This window comes from Sapajus apella, unplaced genomic scaffold (genome assembly GCF_009761245.1).
Source record: "Sapajus apella isolate SASKATOON/1434 unplaced genomic scaffold, GSC_monkey_1.0 scaffold10, whole genome shotgun sequence".
NCBI lineage: Eukaryota > Metazoa > Chordata > Mammalia > Primates > Cebidae > Sapajus > Sapajus apella.
The window spans coordinates 36,449,906-36,472,154 of NW_022436950.1; the positions used below are offsets into that span (position 1 = coordinate 36,449,906).

The following is a 22,249-nucleotide window of genomic DNA, read 5'->3' on the forward strand; positions in this document are numbered from 1 at the left end:
TCAGCAAAAAAAAGTATATATGTATTTCAAGAAACCAAATATTATAGCAGAAAGAAGTCCTGAGATGCTTGAAAAAATGGTAAGCAAACAAATAACTATAAAAAAATCTAGTCTCATATAAAATAATACTATCAATATTATAATTTTCTATGTGTGTTTTAAGGACTGAAATAAAACACTACAGAACTAAAACATGCCTGTAAATCTAGAAGGTATGATGATAGATAATACATCAGTATATAAAATACAGCAATGTTAATATGCACAATATATCGAAACTTATGAACTGCAACAAAAGAAGTACTCAGAAGGAAATGTAGAGCAATAAATACAACAGAATTGAGAGTCCAGAAATACATACATATGGTTAAATGATTTCTGACCAACCAAGCCAAAAGCATTTGGTGAGGAAAGAATACTATCTTCAACAAATGGTGCCAGTACAACTGAATATCCACATGAAAATAAATGATGTTGAACTCTTACCTCATACTACATGCCAAAAACAAAAAATGGATCAAAGAGCTAAATATAAAAACTAAAATCATGCAACTCTTAGAAGAAAAACATAGGAGTAAATCTTCATGTCCCTGGATTTGGCAATGGTTTCTTAGATATGGCACCAAAAGGACAAGTAACAAAAGAAAAAACAGACAAATTGGACATCATCAAAATAAAAATTTTTGTATAAAGGATACCATGACAAGGGTTAAAAGACCATAGATGAGAGAAGCTATCTGCAAATCACATATCTGATATGGATCTGGAGTACGTCGAGAACTCATACAACTCAACAACAAAAAGACTACAATCCAAAATAATCCAATTATGAAAACGGCAAAGGTAGAGCCCAAAGATAGATCAAGACCCTGTCTAAAAACAAACAAAAAAATTCTATTATGCTATGTGACAAAAGCTAAGCCATATACAAAAGGTCACATGTTATATGATTCTATTTACATAAAATATCCAGAATAGGTAAATCCATAGAGAAAGAAAGTAGATTGGTGGATGCCAGAGGCTTGCTAGCAGATGTAAACAACTAATGGATACAAAATTTTATTTTGGGCTGATAAAGGTGTTTTGAAACTCTACATGGCACTTTTGCAACATTGTGAATACACCAAATGTCACTAAATTGTTCATTTAAAAAAGATTAATTTTAGGTTATATGAATTTCACCTCAATTTAAAAAAATAGTACCACCAAAATGTGTGTGTAAATATACACACATGTGTACATGCAAGCAGGAAAATGTGAATGTGGACTAGATATTTCATATTAAGGAATTTTTCTTGCAATGTTCAGGCATTTCATGAAAAAAGGAAAAAAAAGGAATTTTGGGGACTGGATACAGTGGCTCACACTTATAATCCCAACATTTTGGGAGGCTGAGGTGGGAGGATTACTTGAGGACAGGAACTTGAGATGAGCATGGGAGTTCAAGACCAGCCTGAGCCCCGTTTCTACAAGAAACTTAAAAAAAAACAAATTAGTGGCTGGGTGGGGTGGCTCATGCCTGTAATCCCAGCACTTTGGGAGGCTAACACGGGCAGATCACCAAGGTCAAGAGATCCAGACCATCCTGGCCAATACGGTGAAACCCCGTCTCTACTAAAAATAGAAAAATTAGCTGGGCATGGTGGCATGAACCTGTAGTCCCAACTACTTGGGAGGCTGAGGTAGGAGAATCACTTGAACTTGGGAGGTGGAGGTTGCAGTGAGCTGAGATCATGCCACTGCACTCCAGCCTGGTGACAGAGTGAGACTCATGTTTCAATTAAAAAAAAAAAAAATTAGCTGGGTATGGTGGCACAAGCCTGTAGTCATAGCTATTTGGGAAGCTGAGGCAGGAGGATGGCATGAACCCAGTAGTTTTAGGCTGCAGTAAGCTGTGACTGCATCACTGCACTGCACTACTTGTACAACAGAGTGCAACAAATTCTAAAAACAATTTTTTTGGTGCCTTTAGGTGTGTGAATGGTATGATAATATTAATACTTATAGGTAAAATTATTAGACTGTCCAGTCAGGCTGGACATAGTGACTCATGCCTGTAAGTCAGGCTGAGCATAGTGATTCATGCCTGTAATCCCAGCACTTTTCGAGGCCGAGGTGGGTGAATCGCCGGAGCCCAGGAGTTTGAGACTAGCCTGAGCAACATGACAAGACCCTGTTTCTACTAAAGATCAAAAAAATTAGTTGGGCCTGGTGGTGTGTGCCTGTAGTCCCAGCTTCTTGGCAGGCTGAGGCAAGAGGATCACTTTATCCTGGGAGCTGGGATTGTGCCACTGCACTCCAGTCTCTGTGACAAAGTGAGACCCTGTCTCAAAAAAATAAATAAATACGAAAGTCAGAGAAAAGGGTACAATTGATAGAGAAATAAGTAAAACAAGATTAGTCATATATTCATAATTGTATACAGGCTTCATTTACTATTCTAATCCTATGTGTGTGTGTATATATATGTAGATATAATACATATGCATAAATATATTTTTTATAAATATATTTATAAGATAAAAATATAAATATATTTAAATAGATATATAGAAGTGTATTATATAAGATTATATTATATATAATTATATATTATATATAAATATGATACTATAGAATATATATATGTATATATATATACACACACACACACACACACAAAAAAAAACACACACACACACACACATTTTTTTTTTTTTTTTTGAGACAAGGTCTTACTCTGCCCCCCAGGCTGGGGTGCAGTGGCATGATCTTGTCTCATTACAACCTCCACCTTCCCAGTTCAAGTGATTCTCCCACCTCAGCTTCCCAAGTAGCTGGAACTATAGGTGCACACCACCATGCCTGGCTAACTTTTGTATTGTTTGGTAGAGATGGGGTTTCACCATGTTGGCCAGGCTGGTGTCAAACTCCTGACCTCATGTGATCTGCCCACCTCAGCCTCCCACAGTGCTGGGATTACAGACGTGAGCTACCGTGCCCAGCCTACTCCTGTATAGTTTTGAAATTTCTCTTTAAAAAAAATTTTTTTAGGCCAGGTGCAGTGATTCATGCCTGTTATCCTAGCACTTTGGGACGCCTAGGCAGGCAGACTGCTTGATCCCAGGAGTTTCAGACCAGCCTGGGCAACATGTTGAAGCCCTGCCTCTACAAGGAAAAAAAAAAAAAAAAATCAGCCAGATGCGGTGGTCCTCGCCTGCAGTCTCAGGGACTCAGGTGGCAGGGGTGGGAGGATCGCTTGACCCTGGGAGATCAAGACTGCAGTCGGCTGTAATCATGGCACTGCACTTCAGCTTAGGTGTCAAAGCAAGACCCTGTCTCAAAAAATAATCAAACGGCAACAAGAAAAACCAACTTTCAAAAAAAATGGATAGAATTTAGAGCCAAATTGACAAATGCATTATTATAGTACAAGACCTCATCATAATTATCTCAAGTTAAGCAAGCAAAAGTAAGGAAACAGAAAAAGCTTGATTTACTGGACAAATTTAAAATTCGTTCTGAACAATTAAAGAACACATGTTCTTCTCAAATTCACATGGAACTACAAATACTAGATCTGAACCATAAAGAACATACCATGTATCAAAACTTGTGGGATACAGCTAACGTAAAATTTCAAGGGAAATTTATAGCCTTTAAACTAAGCTTGTCCAACCTGTGGCCTGTGGTGCAGCCCAAAACAGCTTAAAATGCAGCCCAACACAAATTCGTAAACTTTCTTAAAACATTATGAGAAGTTTTTTCTTGCATTTTTTAAACTCATCATCTATCATTAGTGTATTTTATGTATAGCCCAAAATAATTCATCTTTTTCCAGTGTGGCCCAGGGAAGCCAAAAGACTGGACACCCCTGCTTTAAACTTGCATATTAGAAAAGAAAACTGTGTTTCCCATTTGTATAGTGGCGTGTGAATTTAAAAAAAAAAAAAAAAAAAAAAGACTGTGGCCAAAGGATACAAAATTTCAATTAGGAGGAATAAGTTCAAGAGATCTACAGTGCATCATAGTGACTACAGTTAACAGCAATATATTGTAGGCAGGTTATATTAGCAAGATGGCCCACTAGAAGTCGCTAGCGTTCATCTCCTTCATAAAGAAAAGACAATCAGAACAATGAGAAACAACTACATTTTAACAAAAATAAATGAGGGAGAGCATTGGTAAGCACAGAAACTCTGGATGGCCACATGGCCACATAGAGAATGCAAGGATGCATCTGGCCTCCACCACCCAATCCCCCAACTGGGAACAGCCAAGAACCAGGAAGAACTTCTCCCTGCAGCAAGGAGATAAACGAGAGGATTCCAGCAACCAACCCTATCAACAGACCTCACCACTGGGGTTCCCTGCATTCATCACAGGCACCAAGCCCAGCTTAGGAAGCTGTCTGGAGTCTACACTGCTGTGCTGCCCTGAGAGGAAAAACTGACACTGTTTATCAAGCACTGTAGTTCATGTAGCTACTGTGTTATGCCATCTTGGAATCAGAACTATGGCTGGAGTATGTCTTGCTCTGGTGCTGAGTAGCCACAGTTATCCTTTATCCCTGGGGCTAAGCCACAACCGACCCACCCTAACCCAGTGGCCCAACATTCCTAAATTGAGCTGCAAACAGCTGTTATACTCTCGTACAGGGGTGGGGGGAAGCAGAGGTGGAGCCACCCCATCTACCACTCCTATCACCCCCTCAGGCCAGAGCTGAAGCAGTATCCTGCCTCCTAGTGAAACAATACTTTAGCTGCTCAGAGCAGTCATGCCTCTCCAGTGCATAAGGTGAAGCAACTACCCACATTCCAGGAAATGATGCTTGGGTCTCCCCAAACAGTCATGCCCCCCAGGCTTAAGCTGAAGTAGCACATGGGCCAATGGAGAACTGGTGCTGTGGCCAAGTTGAGCAGCTGCCCATCCCAGGGCTGAACTGACAAAGTATCCTGTGTCCTAGGGAAACAGAGCAGTGGCTGAGCTGAGACACCCTGCCCTACAGACCAAACTCCTCTAGAAATCTTCTTTCCTGGAACTAGACTAGACCCCTAGAGTCTAAGCTGCTAAGACACCCTTCTCCACATGGAATGGAGTCATTGCTATGCTGTTCCCTATACCCCCAGGGCCCAAACAACAGTTGTACCACCACTTTGGGATATTTGCTGCTGCAGCAACTAACCTCACAGAGTCTCAGATACTACCAAATCCCACCGTCCCAGGGACTAGAGTTACTACTACACAGTGCTTCATCCCCCCGGGACTTGAGTTATCACCAAGCCCTGCTGGCTTATGTTCCCAAACTGTGGCTGTACCGCAGACTTGACACAGCCTTCCTTTGTCCCTATAGTTGGGCCAGTTCTGTGCCCTGCCCCTCAGAAAAGAATCATAGTTACAACCTGGCTCCCTGGGCCTGAGCTGCTAGAGGGTATCTGAGAGTCACAGATCCTAGCTCTGAGGTCAGTCTACATCCAACTCTGCCACCTAACCTGTAGCCCCAAACTCAGGTGCCACAGTAGGTTTGTGAGACCCTGATATGGTCTGGGTCAGTGTCCCCACCCAAATCTCACATTCAATTGTAATCCCCAATGTTGGAGGTGGAGCCTGGTGGGAGGTGATTGAATCATAGTGGAGGTTTCTCATGGTTTAACATCATCCCCCAGGAGCTCTCCTCAAGATAATGAGATCTGGTTGTTTAAAAGTGTGTGGCACTTCCCCTCGCCCTTACTCTTGCTCCTGCCATGTGAAATGCTGGTTCCCCCTTTGCCTTCCACCGTGATTGAAAGCTTCCTGAAGCTTACCTAGAAGAAGCCACAATGCTTCCTGTACAGCCTGCAGAACCATAAACCAATTAAATCACTTTTCTTTATAAATTACCCAGTCTCAAGTATTTGTTTATATCAGTGCAAGAACAGACTAATACAGACCCTGTGTCTAGCACCCAGCCCCATAGCTGCTCTGAGCACCAGTACCTGGAACCCAGTGCTACTGTAGATACTTGTAGGCTGTGTCAGACTTGACACCTTGGTTAAGTCTTCCCTTTGTGGAGAAAATTAGGAGTACTCCAAAAGCCTTTGTCACCAAGGACATTAACAACCTATGCTGCCACAGGCACTGCCACTGCCACAAACTTCTACAGACTACCCTACTGAGCACCCAGTTATTGCTGACATTGAAGGCAGCTGAAGAAGCTACATGGAAACTATACCACTGTACCCGTATAGAAACATACACCACACCCTTCCTGGCTGCCACAAAACCCAACTGCAGGTCAAAGTCTTTCTCTACAAAAGCCACTCGAGAAAGTGTGGAAAAGGCAATTGTTCCACCAAATACACAGACATTGACACAGAAACATAAGGAAATATGATGCTACCAAAGGAACATAATACAGCTAACCCTCAAACAATGCAGGAATTGGGGTACCAACTGCTCACATGGTCAAAAATGTGTGTACAACTTCTGACTTCCCCAAAACTTAACTACTAATTACAGCTTACCATTGGCTGGAAGCCTTACCAATAATATAAACAGTCAATTAACATATATTTTATGTTATATGTATTACGTACTGTATACTTGTAACAAAGTTAGTTAGATAAAAGTTAATTAAGAAAGTTGTAAGAGAAAATATATTTACTATTCATTAAGGGGAAGTGGATCATCATAAAGGTATTCATCCTCGTCATCTAAATGTAAGTTGAACAGGTTGAGGTGAAGGAAGAAGAGGCAGTGTTGGTCCCACTGTCTCAAAGGTGGTAGAGGCTGAAGAAAATCCGAGTACACAACCTGTGCAGTTCAAATCCGTTCTGATCAAGGGACAACTGTAACTCTCTAGTAATAGACTCTAATGATAACAAAGTCAACGAATTGCCAAAAATTTTTCAAAACAATGATCTTAAACTTAACAAGATATAAGAAAATACAAATAGATAATTCAATGAAGTCAGGAAAACAATTCACAATATGAAGAAAAAATTCAATGAAGGGATATAAATAATAGTAATAAAACAGAAATCCTGCTGCTGAAGAATTCAATGAATAAAATATATAAAATAGAGAGCTTTGATAGCAGATTTAATCAAGCAGACAGAATTTCTGAACTTGAACATAGATCATTTGAAATTAGTAAGAGAAAAGAAGGAAATAGCAATGAAAATAAACAAAGCCTATAAGAATTATGGGATACCATTAAATACTGTAAAACATTGAATGAGGCCAGGTGTGCTGGCTCAGGCCTATAATCCCAGCACTTTGGGAAGCCAAGGCAGGTGGATGACATGAGGTCAGGGGTTAAGACTAGCCTGGACAACATGGTGAAACCGTATCTCAACTAAAAATGCAAACATTAGGCAAGCATGGTGATGCACACCTATAATCCCAGCTATTTAGGAGGCTGAGGCATGAGAATCATGAGAATTGCTTGAGCCTGGGAGGCGGAGGTTGGAGTGGGCCGAGATCGCACCACTGCACTCCAGCCTGGGCAACAGAGTGAGACCCTGTCTCGAAAAAACAAACGAAACCTACACACACATTGAATGAAAGAAATTGAAGAGAACACACACAAAAAATGGAAAGACATCCATTTATGGACTGGAATAATTAATATTGTAAAAATGACCATACTACCAAAGGCAAGCTACAGATTCACTGCAATCCGTATAAAAATACCAATGAGCTGGGTACAATGGTACACACCAATGGTCCCAGCTACTCAGGAGGCTGAGGCAGGAGGATTGCTTGAGCCCAGGAGTTCAACGTAGCAATGTAGCAAGACCCTATCTCAAACAACAACAACAACAAAAACAACAACAACAACAAAACCCCCATATCCTAATGATAGTCTTCACAGAAATAGAAAAAAGAAAACTTAAAATTTGTATGGAACCACGAAAGACCCTGAATAGCCAAATAGATCCTAGGCAAAAAGAACAAAGCTGGAAGCATCACACTACCTGGTTTTGAAATATATTACAAAGCTATATAACCAAAATATCACATTACTGGCCTAAAAACAGACACATAGACCAATGAAAAAGAATAGAAAACCAAGAAAAAAATCTATGCACTACAGCCAACTGATTTCAGTACAGGCACCAAGAATATTCACTGGGGAAAGGACAGTCTTTGATAAAAAAAATTCTGGGAAAACTTTATCAGTACGCAGAAAGATTAAAGTAGACCCCTAGTTCTCACCATATACAAAAATCAACTCCAGGTGGATTAAAAACTTAAATTTGAGACCTGGAACTATAAAACTACCAGAAGAAATCACAGAGTAAATGCTTCAGAACATTGGTCTAGGCAAAGATTTTATGGCTAAGCCCTCAAAAGCACAAGCAACAGAAGCAAAAATAGATTTGTATCAAACTAAAAAGCTTTTGTACAGCTGGTGTGTACATCCAGCTTAAGGGGACTCAGGAGGCTCTGGTTCACTGTAGCAGCTGTGATGCTCCCCCATACCACCAGGCCTGGCATAGCCTCCCCCCAGACCCATGCCAGGGCCCAGGCCACCCTGGAAGCTGCTGCTGTTGCCCATCCAGGAGAAGCTTGAGGAGTTAATGTAGACACCTGGCCCACTCTTGTATAAGTAGCTGCCAAGGGCCTAAGAACCAGAGGTGGACACCTTGTAGGACTTCTGGGTCACCCTGATAGATATAGTGGAGGATGTAGTGGAGGCAAGCAGGCTAAACTGGATAAATTTGTGACGGAGCTCAGAAGCTATTTCTAGGTGGGAGTCAATTGCTTTTTGACAAAGATATCAATACATCAAAAGAAAAAGAACACTTTTTAACTAATGGTGGTAAAACAACTAAATTGCCATGTGTAAAACAATAAACTTTGACCCTTACCTCACACCATATAGAAAATAAACTTGGAATGAATCACAGATTATCAAATGATAAAACTTCTAGAAGAAAACACAGGAGAAAATTTTTGTACCTTGGACTTGGCAAAGATATCTTAAACATGAAACAAACAGGACAAAATATCTAAGAAAAAAATCTACAAATTGGACTGTCAAAATTTAAAATTTACAAATTGGACTGTTCTCATTAAAGATGGGAAAAAATATTTTCAAAACATATACCTGACAAAGGCCTTATATCCAAACTTTAAAGAACTTTTACAACTCAATAAGACAAATCAATAAAAAAAATTGGCAAGATGTTTGAAGATACAACGTCACTAAAGACGACATATAACTAACAAGTAGTACACAAAAAAATGCTGATCAGCACTAGCCATTAGGGAAACAAAAATTAAAACCACAATAGATTTAAGTCCATAATGTATCTTGAGTTGATTTTTGTATAAGGTGAAAGATGAGGATCCAGTTTCATTCTCCTACATGTGGCTAGCCAATTATCCCAGCAGCATTTGTTGAATAGGGTCTAATTTCCCTACTTTATGTTTTTGTTTGCTTTGTCAAAAATCAGTTGGCTGTATGTATTTGGGTTTATTTCTGGGTTCTCTATTCTGTACCTATTTTTATACCAGTACCATGCTATTTTGGTGAGTATGTCCTTATAGTATAGTTTGAAATTAGGGAATGTAATACCTCCAGGTTTCTTCTTTTTGCTGTTTTGCTTTGGCTATGCAGGTTCTTTTTTGGTTCCATATGAATTTTAGGATTTTTTCTAATTCTGTGAAGAATAATGATGGTATTTTGATCGGAATTATACTGAATTTCTACATTGCCTTTGGCAGTGTGTCATTTTCACAACACTGATTCTACCTACCCATGAACATGGAGTATGTTTCATTTGTATATGTTGTCTATGATTTCTTTCAGCAGTGTTTAGTAGTTTTCCTTGCAGAGGTCTTTCACCTCCTTGGTTAGGTATATTCCTAAGTATTTTATTTTTTTTACAGTTATTGTAACAGGGGTTGAGTTCCTGATTTGATTCTCAGGTTGGTTGCTGCTGGTGTACAGAAAAGCTACTGTACAAAATTAATTGTGTACATAAACTTTGCTGAATTATTTGATCAGTTCTAGGAGCTTTCTGGAGGAGTCTTTAGGGTTTTCTAAGTAAACAATCACATAATCTGCAAATATCGACAGTTTGACTGTATGACTTCCTCTTTACCAACTGGGATGGGGATGCTCTTTATTTCTTTTTTCTTTCTTTTTTTGAGATGGAGTCTCATTCTGTCACCCAGGCTGGAGTGCAGTGGCATGATCTCAATCCCAGCTCATTGCAACCTTTACCTACCAGGTTTTCAAGCAATTCTTGTGCCTCAGCCTCCCGAGTAGCTAACATTACAGAAGCCTGTCACCACACCCAGCTAATTTTTTTGTATTTTTAGAAGAGACAGGGTTTCAACATGTTGGCCAGGCTGGTCTTGAACTCCTGACCTCAGGTGATCCACCCACCTTGGCCTCCTAAAGTGCTGAGATTATAGGCATGAGCCACAGCACTGGGCCTGGATGCTCTTTATTCTTTCTCTTGTCTACTCTGGCTAGGACTCCCAGTACTATGTTAAACAGGAATGGTGAGAGTGGGCATTCTCGTCTCGTTCCAGGCCAGGCATGGTGGCTCACGCCTGTATTCCCATCACTTTGGGAGGCTGGGGCAGGCAGGTCACTTGAGTCCAGGAGTTCAAGACCAGCCTGGATGACATAGTGAGACCCTCATCTCTACAAAAAAATTTTTAAAAATTAGCTAGTTGTGGTGGTATGTGTCTGTGGACACAGCTACTCAGGAAGCTGAGGTAGAGAGATTGCCTGAGCCAAGGAGGGTGAGGCAGTGAGCCACAATCGTAACAGGGCAAGACTCTGTCTCAAAGGAAAAAAAAATTTCAAGGGCTGGGTGTGGTAGCTAATGCCTGTAATCCTAGAACTTTGGGAAGTCAAGGTGGGAGGATGGCTTGAAGCCAGAGTTTGAAATCAGCCTGGGCAATATAATAAGACTCTGTCTCTACTAAAAAAAAAAATCATCCAGGCATGATGGTATGTGCCTATAGTCCCTATAGCTTCTTGGGAAGCTGAAGCAGGAGGATTGGTTGAGCTCAGAGGTTTGAGGCTACAGTGAGTCATAATCTTACCAATACACTCCATAGGTGACAGAGTGAGACCCCATCTCAGGAAAAAAATATGTCTTTTCAATAAATTTTTAAGTTTTATTATTTATGTCATTATAACAAATATATGTTAATGTAGCAACATTAGAAAGTTACTCACATAATTTTACAAAAATTACTGCTATTAACATTTTTGTGTATTATTCCAGGTTTTTTCTAAGCATGTATGTTTATAAGCAGATATTCATTCATTCAATGAATTATTACTCCACACTTGTATGACAAATACTGTTCTATGTGCTGGAGATAAAAGGATAATCAAGACACCTAAAGTCTCTATGTATAAAATTTATATTCTGTATGTTTTATAACTATGTCTGACTTTTTAAAATCAGGTTTATTTCATGATATCACAGAGGAAGTGAACATTTCAAATGAACTCATGCTTGCTAACTAACTAAGATAATTATGGAAAATGCAAAAGAAACTGACTTAAATATAGAATTTAATTTATTATAAAGCTGTCTGATGGCCAGGTAAAAGAAATTTCTTCAGATTTACTGAGGTGTTTACATAGATCTAAAATTTTTTGGAATTAAAGAACTTTGGAAATTCAACTTAGAACACTAATGGGTAACAAAATTATACTTTTTTATGACAAAACAGTGGGACATACAAAATTTCAAAGCTCAATTAAATAAAACAGGAGTTTCATGAACTTGGTTCAAAGTAGAGGGATTCAGACTAATGAAATGTGTATTGGACAAAAAGAAGCTAGTGACTAGATTATTTGCCACTGTAAATTTCCTTAATATTCAAAACAATTACAGGCCCTTAAAGAATTCTAAAACATTTTTGTAGCAACAAAGTCACACTTTCAGGAGGGAGCTCTAGATTTATTCAAGTGAGAATAACTTTTTGTCACTATATTTAGAGTATAAACCTCAGAAAGTGTCTGGGTCAAAGTGGGGAACAATAGACACTGGATTCTACTTCAGGTTGGATGGTGAGAGGAGGATGAGGATCAAAAAACTACCTATTAGGTACTATCCTCATTACCTGAGTGACAAAATAATCTGTACACCACACCCTGACAACATGCAATTCACCCATGTACCAAATCTGCATGCATACTACCTCACCTTAAAAGCTGGAAAGAAAACACAAAACAACAAAAAAACAAAGTGTCTGCATATGCCCTATCAGCATGAAAGTTTAACTATTAAAAAAGAAAAAGTAAACAAGCTCACTGTGAACAAAAGCCAATAACAAACTCATACAAAGAGAAATATGTAATTTGAATAGGCAAATTTCTATAAAAGAAACTGAATCAATAATTGATAACCTTATAAAATAGCAAGAGGCCCAGATGGTTTTACTGGTGAATTTTACCAAACATTTAAAGCAGAAATGTGCCAGTGCTCTGTAACATCTTAAAGAAAACAGAAGCAGAGGGAACATTTCCTGATTCATCCTATGAGGCCAGTATTACCCTAATACCAAAACCAGCTCTCTCTCTCTCTATATATATATACATATACACATACATACATACATATATATATATATACACACACACATACATACATATATATGTATATATATATATATATATATATTTTTTTTTTTTTAACAGAGTCTTTTTTTTAAGACAGAGCCTGGTGGCTCACACGTGTAATCCCAACACTTTGGGACGACAAAACCGTCTTTGTAGAAAATCCCAAAGGCAAAGAAAAACAAAAACAAAAACAAAAAAACAACCTCCTGGAACTAATAAGCAATTCTAGGTCAGGTGCGGTGGCTCATGCCTGTAATCCTAGCACTTTTGGAGGCCGAGGTGGGTGGATCACCTGAGGTCAGGAGTTCAAGAACAGCCTGACCATCATGGTGAAACCCCATCTTAAAAAATAAATAAATAAATAAATAAATAAATAAAAATAAGAAAACAATTCTAGCAAGGTAGCAAGGTTACAGGATAAAAGGCTCATACACAAAAGTCAACTATTTTCTTATACTTGAGCAATGAATCATAAATTAGAGGTTGAAATTTAAAAGCACAATACCAGCCAGGTCTGGTGGCTCATGCCTGTAATTCCAGCACTTTGGGAGGCCAAGGTGGACAGATCACTTGAGCCAAGAAGTTTGAGACCAGCTTGGACAACACAGCGAAGCCTTGTCTCTACTAAAAATATAAAAATTAGCTGGGTGTGGTGGCATGTGCATGTAGTCCAGCTATCTGGGAGGCTGAGGTGGGACGATTCCCTGAGCCCAGGAGGTGGAGGTTGCAGTAAGCCGAGATCACACCACTGCACTCCAGCCTGGGTGACAGAGTGAGACCCCATCTCAAAAAAACAAAACAAGACAAAACCCAACACTATTTATATTAGCACCAGAGAGAGAGCGAGAGAGAGAGAGAGAGAGAGAGAGAGAGAGAGAGAGAGAGGGGGAGGGAAGGAGCAAAGAAGAGAGGGAGAGGGAGAGAGACAGAGAAATACTTAGGTATAAATCTAATAAAATATGCACAGGAACCATATAAGGAAAACTATAAAATTCTGATAAAAACATCAAATATCTAAATAAGTCGAGAGATAGTCCATGTTCATAGATAAGGAGGCTCCATATTGTTAAGATGTCAATTTTTCCCAACTTGATCTATACATTCAATAAATCCCAACCAAAATATAGCATATCACTTCAGGCTGGGTGACAGTGCAAGACCTTGTCCCTAAAAACCAGGAAAAAAAATATAGCAAGTTATATTGTACATATCAAAAAACTGATTTAAAGTTTACGTGAATAGCCAGAACAATACTGAAGAAGAACAAACTTGGAGGACTAATGCAACCCAATTTCAAAGACTTACTGTAAACCTATGACAATCTAATCAAAACAACATGATACCGGTGGGGCATGGTGTTTCACATCCCAGCATTTTGAAAGGCCAAGGCGGGTGGATCACCTGAGGTCAGGAGTTTGAGACTAGCCTGGCCAACATAGTGAAACCCTATCTGTACTAAAAATACAAAATTTAGCTGGGTGTGGTGGTGCACACCTGTAATCCCAGCTACTAGGGAGGCTGAGGCACGAGAATCGCTTGACCTGAGAAGGCAGAGGTTGTAGTGAGCTGAGATCATGCCACGGCACTCCAGCCTAGGCAACAGAGCAAGACTATGCCTCAAAACAACAACATGATACTGTCAAAAAAAAAAACAACAGGTCAATAGATTAAAAGAATAGAATAGAGAGCCTAGGTATAGATCTGCACAGTCAACTGATCTTTAACAAAGGAATAAAAGCAATTTAGTGGAGAAAGAATAGTCTTTTCAACAAACGGTTCTGGAAGAAATGGACATCTATATGCAAAAAAAAAAAAAAAAAATCAATAAAAAAAAAACACTTCACCCCTAAAAAAATTAAACAAATTATCAGCAGCATGACAAAAAAAAGAAGAAAAAAGTTAAAAGAAAAAAAAATTAACTCAAAATGGGCCGGGCACAGTGGCTCATGCTTGTCATCCCAGCATTTTGGGAGGCCGAGGCGGGCAGATCACCTGAATTTGGGAGTTTGAGACCAGCCTGACCAATATGGAAAAAACCTGTCTCTACTAAAAATACAATTAGCCAGGTGTGGTGGCAGGTGCCTGTAGTCCCAGCTACTGGGGAAGCTAAGGTAGGAGAATCACTTGAACCCAGGAGGCGGAGGTTGCAGTGAGCTGAGCATGCCATTGCACTCCAGCCTGGGCAACAAGAGTGAATGCTGTCTCAAAAAAAAAAAAAAAAAAAAATTAACTAAAAATGAATCATATAACTAAAACTCAAAGTATACAATTCCTAGAAGGTAACAGAGGAGAAAACCTAGAAGACTTTGGGTATGGCAATGACTTTTAAAATACAACACTAATTTTAAAGAAGTCCAGTTTATTAGTTATTTCTTTCATTGATCATCCCTTTCTTGTTGTATTTTTTAAAACTTTTGCTGTCGGCTGGGCATGGTGGCTCATGCCTGTAATCCCAGCATTTTGGGAGGCTGAGGTGGGGTGGGGGGATCACCTGAGGTCCAGAGTTCGAGACCAATCTGGCCAAATTGGTGAAACCCTGTTTCTATTAAAAATATAAAAATTAGCTGGGTGTGATGGTGCACCTCTGTAATCCCAGCTAATCAAGAGGCTGAGGCAGGAGAACTGCTTGAACCTGGGAGATGGAGGTTGCAGTGAGATCGCACCACTGACCCCCAGCCTGGGTGACAAGGGCAAAACTTTGTCTCAAAAAAAAAAAAAAAAAAAGAAAAAAAAACTTCTGCTCTCTGGAAAGGACAATATCAAAGAAATGAGAAGACGAATCACAAACTGGAAGAAAATGTTTGCAAAATACATTCTGATAAAGGATTTGTGTTCCAAATATACAAAAAACTTTAAATACTCAACAATAGGAACCCAGTTTTAAAAACAGTCAAAAGACCAACGGAACAGAACAGAGGCCTCGGAAGTAACGCCACACATCTACAACCATCTGATTTTTGACAAACCTGACAAAAACAAGCAACGAGGAAAGGATTCCTTGTTTAATAAACGGTGTTAGGAAAACTGGGTAGCCATGTGCAGAAAGCTGAAACTAGATCCCTTCCTTACACCTTACACAAAAATTAACTCCAGATGGATTAAAGATTTAAACATAAGACCTAACACCATAAAAACCCTAGAAGAAAACCTAGGCAATATGAGTCACGACATAAACATAAGCAAGGACGTCATGACTAAAACACCAAAGGCTAAGGCAACAAAAGCCAAAATAGACAAATGGGATCTAAACTTATGAGCTTCTGCACAGCAAAAGAAACAATCATTAGAGTGAACCAGCAACCAACATAATGGGAAAAAATTTTTGCAAGCTGCCCATCTGACAAAGAACTAATATCCAGAATCTACAAAGAACTAAAACAAGTTCACAAGAAAAAAACAACCCCAACCAAAAGTGGGCAAAGGATATGAACGGGTACTTTTCAAAATAAGACTATGCAGCCAACAAACATATGAAAAAATGCTCATCATCACTGGTCATTAGAGAAATGCAAATCAAAGCCACATTGTGATAATATCTCACACCAGTTAGAATGATGATCATTAAAAAATTTGGATGTTTTTAACATCCAACAGATGCTGGAGAGGATGTGGAGAAACAGGAACACCTTTACACTGTTGGTGGGAGTGCAAATTAGTGCAACCATTGTGGAAGACTGTGTGGCAATTCCACAAGGATATAAAAATAGAAATACCATTTGACCCAGCAATCCCATTACTGGGTATATACCCAAAGGATTATAAATTGTTCTGCTATAAAGACACATGCACGCATATGTTCATTGGAGCACTACTTACAATAGCAAAGGCTTGAAACCAACCCAAATGCCCATCAAGGATAGCCTAGATAAAGAAAATGTGGCACATATACACCATGGAATACTATGCAGCCACAAAAAAGGATGAGTTCATGTCCTTTTCAGGGACATGGATGAATCTGAAAACCATCATTCTCAGCAAACTGACACAAGAACAGAAAACCAAACACCGCATGTTCTCACTCATAAGTGGGTGTTGAACAATGAGAACACATGGACAGAGGGAAGGGAACATCACACACTGGGGCCTGTTAGGGTGTAGAAGGGGTAGGGGAGGGACAGCAGGCAGTGAGGGGATTGGGAAGGGATAACATTAGGAGAAGTACCTAATGTAGGTGATGGGGGATGGATGCAGAAAACCACCATGGCTTGTGTATACCTATGAAACTATCCTGCACGATCTGCCCATGTACCCCAGAACTTAAAGTATAACAAAAAAAAAAAGAAAAAGAGGAAAAAAATGGTCAAAAGATACACTTCACCAAAGAAAATACAGATGGCAACTAAACATATGAAAACATGCTTAACATCACGTCACTGGGGAACTGCAAATGAAATAAAAATTTGGTTATCACAAACACCTATTAGAATAGCTAAAATAAAACAACTGACAATATCAAATGCTGACAAGGATGCAGAACAGCAGGAACTCTCATTTGTTGTTGCTGGGAATGGAAAATGGTATAGCCACTTTAGGAGATAGTTCAGCAGTTTCTTACAAAGCTAAACATAGGCTTACCATATACCCTAGAAAATGCACTACTACATATTTACCCAATGGAGCTGAAAACTTATATCCCACAAAAATCTGTACACAAGGCCAAGGCAGGAGGATTGCCTGAGCCCAAGAGTTCAGGACTAGACTGGGCAACCCACAAAAAGAAAAAAACAAATGCTAGTCATCTAACTGATATAATCAAAACTTTTCCGGGCTTAGTTTGAGATTCTAAATATACTTTTCTCTATACTGTCTTTGAAAAATATTGCAAAACTTTTACACTTTTAGAAGACTAAAACGCTCTATTTCAGTATTACTGGCTAATGTTAAAAATTCACGAATGTCTAATAAATGTAGCAGAGAAAGAACATGGGAGCTAGATGCAGTGGTTCATGGCTGTAATCCTTGTGCTTTTGGAGGCTAAGGCAGGAAGATCAGTTGAGGCGAGGAGTTCATGACCAGCTTAGGCAACAAGGCAAGATTGTATCTCTACAAACACTAAAAAAATTTAGCCAGGTGTGATGCCTCATGCCTGTAGTCCTAGCTACTTAATCAGAGGGCTGAAGTGAGAGGATCACTTGAGCCCAGGAGTTCAAGGCTGCAGTGGGCTGTAATTACATTACTGTACTCCAGCCTGGGTGACAGAGTGAGACCCTCTCAAAACAAAATAAAAGAACATGAGATCTGCCTAGATTCAATGAAACAGTCAAATCGTTAACTTCTCTGAACTTCAATTTCCAGTTCCTTAAATTATCAGTAAGTAAGCTCTAAGATCCCATCCAGTTCTAAAATTTTATGTTTCTAAGAGTTGATTATCCTGATTTTTAAAGTTCATTTAACTATAATTCATCGACTGACTTCTAATGTGCACTGAACAGAAATATAGAAGAACTCTTTCAAAACAAGAAACTTGGCTGGGCGTAGCGTCTCACACCTGTAATCCCAGCACTTTGGGAGGCCAAGGCAGGCGGATCATGAGGTCAGGAGATGGAGACCATCCTGGCCAACATGGTGAAACCGTGTCTTTACTAAAATACAAAAATCAGCTGGGTATGGTGGCGCGTGCCTGTAGTCCCAGCTACTCGGGAGGCTGAGGCAGGAGAACTGCTTGAATCTGGGAGGCAAGGGTTGCAGTGAGCCAAGTTCGCACCACTGTACTACAGCCTAGCGCCTGTGGACAGAGCAAGACTTTGTCTCAAAAAAAAAAAAAAACGGAAAACTTTTACAAAGTTAGATTCAACTGCAAATAAGGTCCTATTGAGGGGCTTATTAAAAATAAGGTATTTTAGAAATACATTTTAAAAATTTATCTTTTTTTTTTCTGTCCATTAAGAATACAATTTACTGGCCGGGCGCGGTGGCTCAAGCCTGTAATCCCAGCACTGTGGGAGGCCGAGGCGGGTGGATCACCAGGTCAAGAGATCGAGACCATCCTGGTCAACATGGTGAAACCCCGTCTCTACTAAAAATACAAAAAATTAGCTGGGCATGGTGGCCCGTGCCTGTAATCCCAGCGACTCAGGAGGCTGGGGCAGGAGAATTGCCTGAACCCGGGAGGCGGAGGTTGCGATGAGCCGAGATCGCGCCATTGCACTCCAGCCTGGGAAAAAAGAGAAAAACTCCGTCTCAAAAAAAAAAAAAAAAAAAAAAAAAGAATACAATTTACTAACCTAAAGTAAATTGTCAAGAATACAATTAGAATACAGTTTTTCTTTTTCTTTCTTTCTTTCTTTTTTTTTTTTGGCAGAGTTTTGCTCTGCCCAGACTGGAGTATAGGAGTATAGTGGCACAATCTCGGCTCACTGCAACCTCTGCCTCCTGGGTTCAAGCGATTCTCCTGCCCTCGGCCTCTCAAGTAGCTTGGATTATAGGTGCTCACTACCATGCCTGGCTAATTTTTGTATTTTTATTAGAGAAGGAGTTTTGCCATGTTGGCCAGGCTGGTCTTGAACTCCTGGCCTTGAGTGATCTGCCTGCCTTAGCCCACTTTTGCTGGGATTACAAGTGAGCCACCATGCCTGGCTTAATTTTCTAAAGTAAACTGAATATATTGAAATATTCACTGTCTAAACATAATGACATCAAAATTAATTTCTCAATATTTCTGAGAGCTCTTGACTTTCAAAATATATAAATTTAACTGTCATAGTTATAAAATAATTTAAAATGTATTGAATCTCAACTACCCTAAATAAGTATGAACTAGAATTATTAACAATCACTCTACTATTCTGTGATATAGGACCTATTATTACGACCATTTTATAAAACACGAAGCTGAGTTTCATTGCTCAAAATTATAAGGTTATCATTTATTGAGCACTTACCACAGTAAGGCACTATATTAAACGTGTTTTGCCTTGTATTATGTAACCCTTTCAACAGCTGTGATTCAGTTACTTGCTCCAATTTACATATAGGATAGGCTGTTAAGTAACTGTCCCAAGATTACAAATATGCTGAGTGGCTGAGCAAGAACTCAAACCTACATGTGCTGATTTCAAAGTCCGTACTCTATTATGACAATAGAAACATTTTCAAGGCAATAGAGAAAGCTCTCTTCTTATTCTATTAGTCAATAATCCATAGCTTTAAATCTTTTTCTGGATAGGTTAACAAATTAAAGATGTTAAAAGAAACTATTCCTTCCCTTTTGTTTTCAACTTTTCCTGGTTGCAATTTAATTAGAAGCAGTACCCTAACATACAAAAAGCTCTGTCTCCAACACCACCCAAAAGCTAGAGCTCTAACTATGCAGGCATTGCAGCTATTGAGAAAACATTAGGTAGAACAGAGTGAGAAGTGGAGTTTATGAAGGAGTTGTAAAAACTGTCAATAGCTTAGGGGTAAGAATTCCACATATTCCCAGTTTCCTGACAGGTACCCTGATCCCACTGCAAGTTACCCTTCACTAGTCTAAATTTTTCTTACCTTATTGACTTTTACACACTCACTCTGAAATTTCATCAGTAAAATTTTCATTGACGTTAATAAACCCTTTTTTTAAAAAAAAGATAAAATTTTTGGAGAGAACATCAGCCATTAACAAATTTGTATAAATTTATGTAAGGATAGATTTCTTCCTTTAAAATGAGTTAAAAAGAGTACCCTAAGGGAGTGAAAAGTTTTACTTGGAGATGAGAAAGCAAGTACCTCTGAGACTCAAAGAACTTAGAGGGATTCAGTAGGCCTGCACTAGATGCAGCAGTGCAAGACCCAGGAAGAATGACTGCCCTAGGTTACGTACACTAGCTAAGGGCTGGGGAGTATGTTGATAGAGGACCTACTGCAGAATTTTGCCCATATTGGGATTTTGCCAATGGAATAAAGATAACTTTATTTTCTACTGACTTCTCGGAATGAAAATCTGTGGGTTAAAAAAGCTTTTTGTGGTTAAACTGAGAAAATATTAAAGTAGTTTCTATACGGAAAATTGGGGTTTAGTATGACAATCGACCTAACCCATAGTTGAAATGGAGATTAAAGGTACATTTTATTTTATTTTATTTTATTTTATTTTTGAGATGGAGTCTTGCTCTGTCACCGGGCTAAAGTGCAGTGGCGCAATCTCTGCTCACTGCAGCCTCCAACTCCCTGGTTCAAGCAATTCTCCTGCTTCAGCCTCCCAAGTAGCTGAGATTACAGGCATGTGCCACCACCCTCAGCTAATTTTTGTATTTTTAGTAGAGACAGGGTTTCATCATGTTGGCCAGGATGGTCTCAATCTCCTGACCTCGTGATCCACCCACCTCTGCCTCCCACAGTGCTGGGATTACAGACGTGAGCCACTGTACCCAGCCAAAAGTACATATGTAAGTTATAGACACACTTTAAAAAAATAATTTGGATTTAGCGAAAAGTATTACTTCTTCCTTCTTCCTTTCTTCTAACAGTTTGCTTTATCTTCTTCAATCCTGACAACTGCAGAGTGACTTAAAAATAGCTGATTTTCCCAACTATCCTGAATGTCAGTATATGACATGCTATGAGTTTTTATCCCTAACTGCCAATTAACTCTGTCAAAGTAAAGTTTTTAAGAATGAAGATATTCATATTAAATAACTAGGTATAAAATGTTCTTTTCCAACTGGTAACCATAAATGGTACAAAGTACCTATAAACAAAGGTAATTCGACTTTTAAAATATGTAACAGATAATAGTTAAGTTTTTAAAATAAAGTTATTACTTTCAATTAGTTAAAAATAAAATTATTACCTTCAGATAGTGGCTCAGGTTTAAATTCCAGGCCTCAAGCATTCTACTAACCCCATAAATGTCCTTTCTTGTCCACTGAAGTTCTTACTTTTGGGGTCACTAAATCGTGATAGCTGTAGCCTCATTTATGTGAAAGCTTTGTGTCTTCACAGAAGCATTTTCTCTGTAATGAGAAGGTATTTAATGTATAATTTATTTACATAAAGAAAATTATTAGATTTTGTTATGCAGGTTTTATTTTAAAATAACCATTATCAGCCGGGTGTGGTAGAATCATCAACTGAATAGAACTCAGTTGAATAAAACTAAAGACAAGAAATGACTTGCCGAGCGCGGTGGCTCATGCCTGTAATCCCAGCACTTTGGGAGGCCGAGGCGGGTGGATCACGAGGTCAAGAGATTGAGACCATCCTGGTCAACATGGTGAAACCCCGTCTCTACTAAAACTACAAAAAAAAAAATTAGCTGGGCATGGTGGTGCGTGCCTATAGTCCCAGCTACTCAGGAGGCTGAGGCAGGAGAATTGCCTGAACCCAGGAGGCGGAGGTTGCGGTGAGCCGAGATCGCGCCATTGCACTCCAGCCTGGAGTAACAAAGGAGAAACTCCGTCCCAAAAAAAAAAATAAAAAAAAAAAAGAAATGACTTTACAGATAATTGCATGTATCTTGGGACAGGTAGCAATGTCTCTGTGTCTGTTTCCTTGCCTAAAATCAGGGATTTGGAATACTTAAATTATCATATTTTATAACTACCACTGAAACAAAGACCTCTAGCAAATTACATTTTTCCTCAATGAAAATATTTTATAGGGCATGTTTTGGAGACACAAGAAGCTTTAAAATAAAAGCTCCTCTCCCCACACCCTACCTCCCAAGCCCTAGAATTGACAAGCTTATTTTTTTTTTTTTTTTTT

At 39.1% G+C, this 22,249-nt stretch overlaps 1 protein-coding gene and 1 long non-coding RNA gene across 34 annotated transcripts in view; both read right to left on the reverse strand.

Moving 5' to 3' along the window:
• Positions 1 to 22,249, reverse strand: part of CARF (calcium responsive transcription factor) — an 89,250-nt gene that overhangs the window by 62,609 nt on the left and 4,392 nt on the right. For 32 of the 33 annotated variants that reach the window (XR_004269130.1, XR_004269129.1, XR_004269126.1 and 29 more), the window contains exon 2: positions 21,336 to 21,498. The exons of the other annotated variant lie outside the window; for it this stretch is intronic. Coding sequence is in view for 1 of the 32 variants with exons in the window: in XM_032278613.1 (XP_032134504.1) it covers positions 21,336 to 21,377 (42 nt within the window). In the remaining 31 variants the exon portion in view is untranslated. The remainder of the gene's footprint in view (positions 1 to 21,335; positions 21,499 to 22,249) is intronic. 33 annotated transcript variants of the gene reach the window in all.
• LOC116551924 lies at positions 795 to 18,156 on the reverse strand. Its single transcript, XR_004269131.1, has 3 exons — positions 18,023 to 18,156; positions 17,292 to 17,296; positions 795 to 805 (listed from the first exon to the last, which is right to left on the reverse strand). It is a non-coding gene; the product is annotated as an uncharacterized LOC116551924 (long non-coding RNA).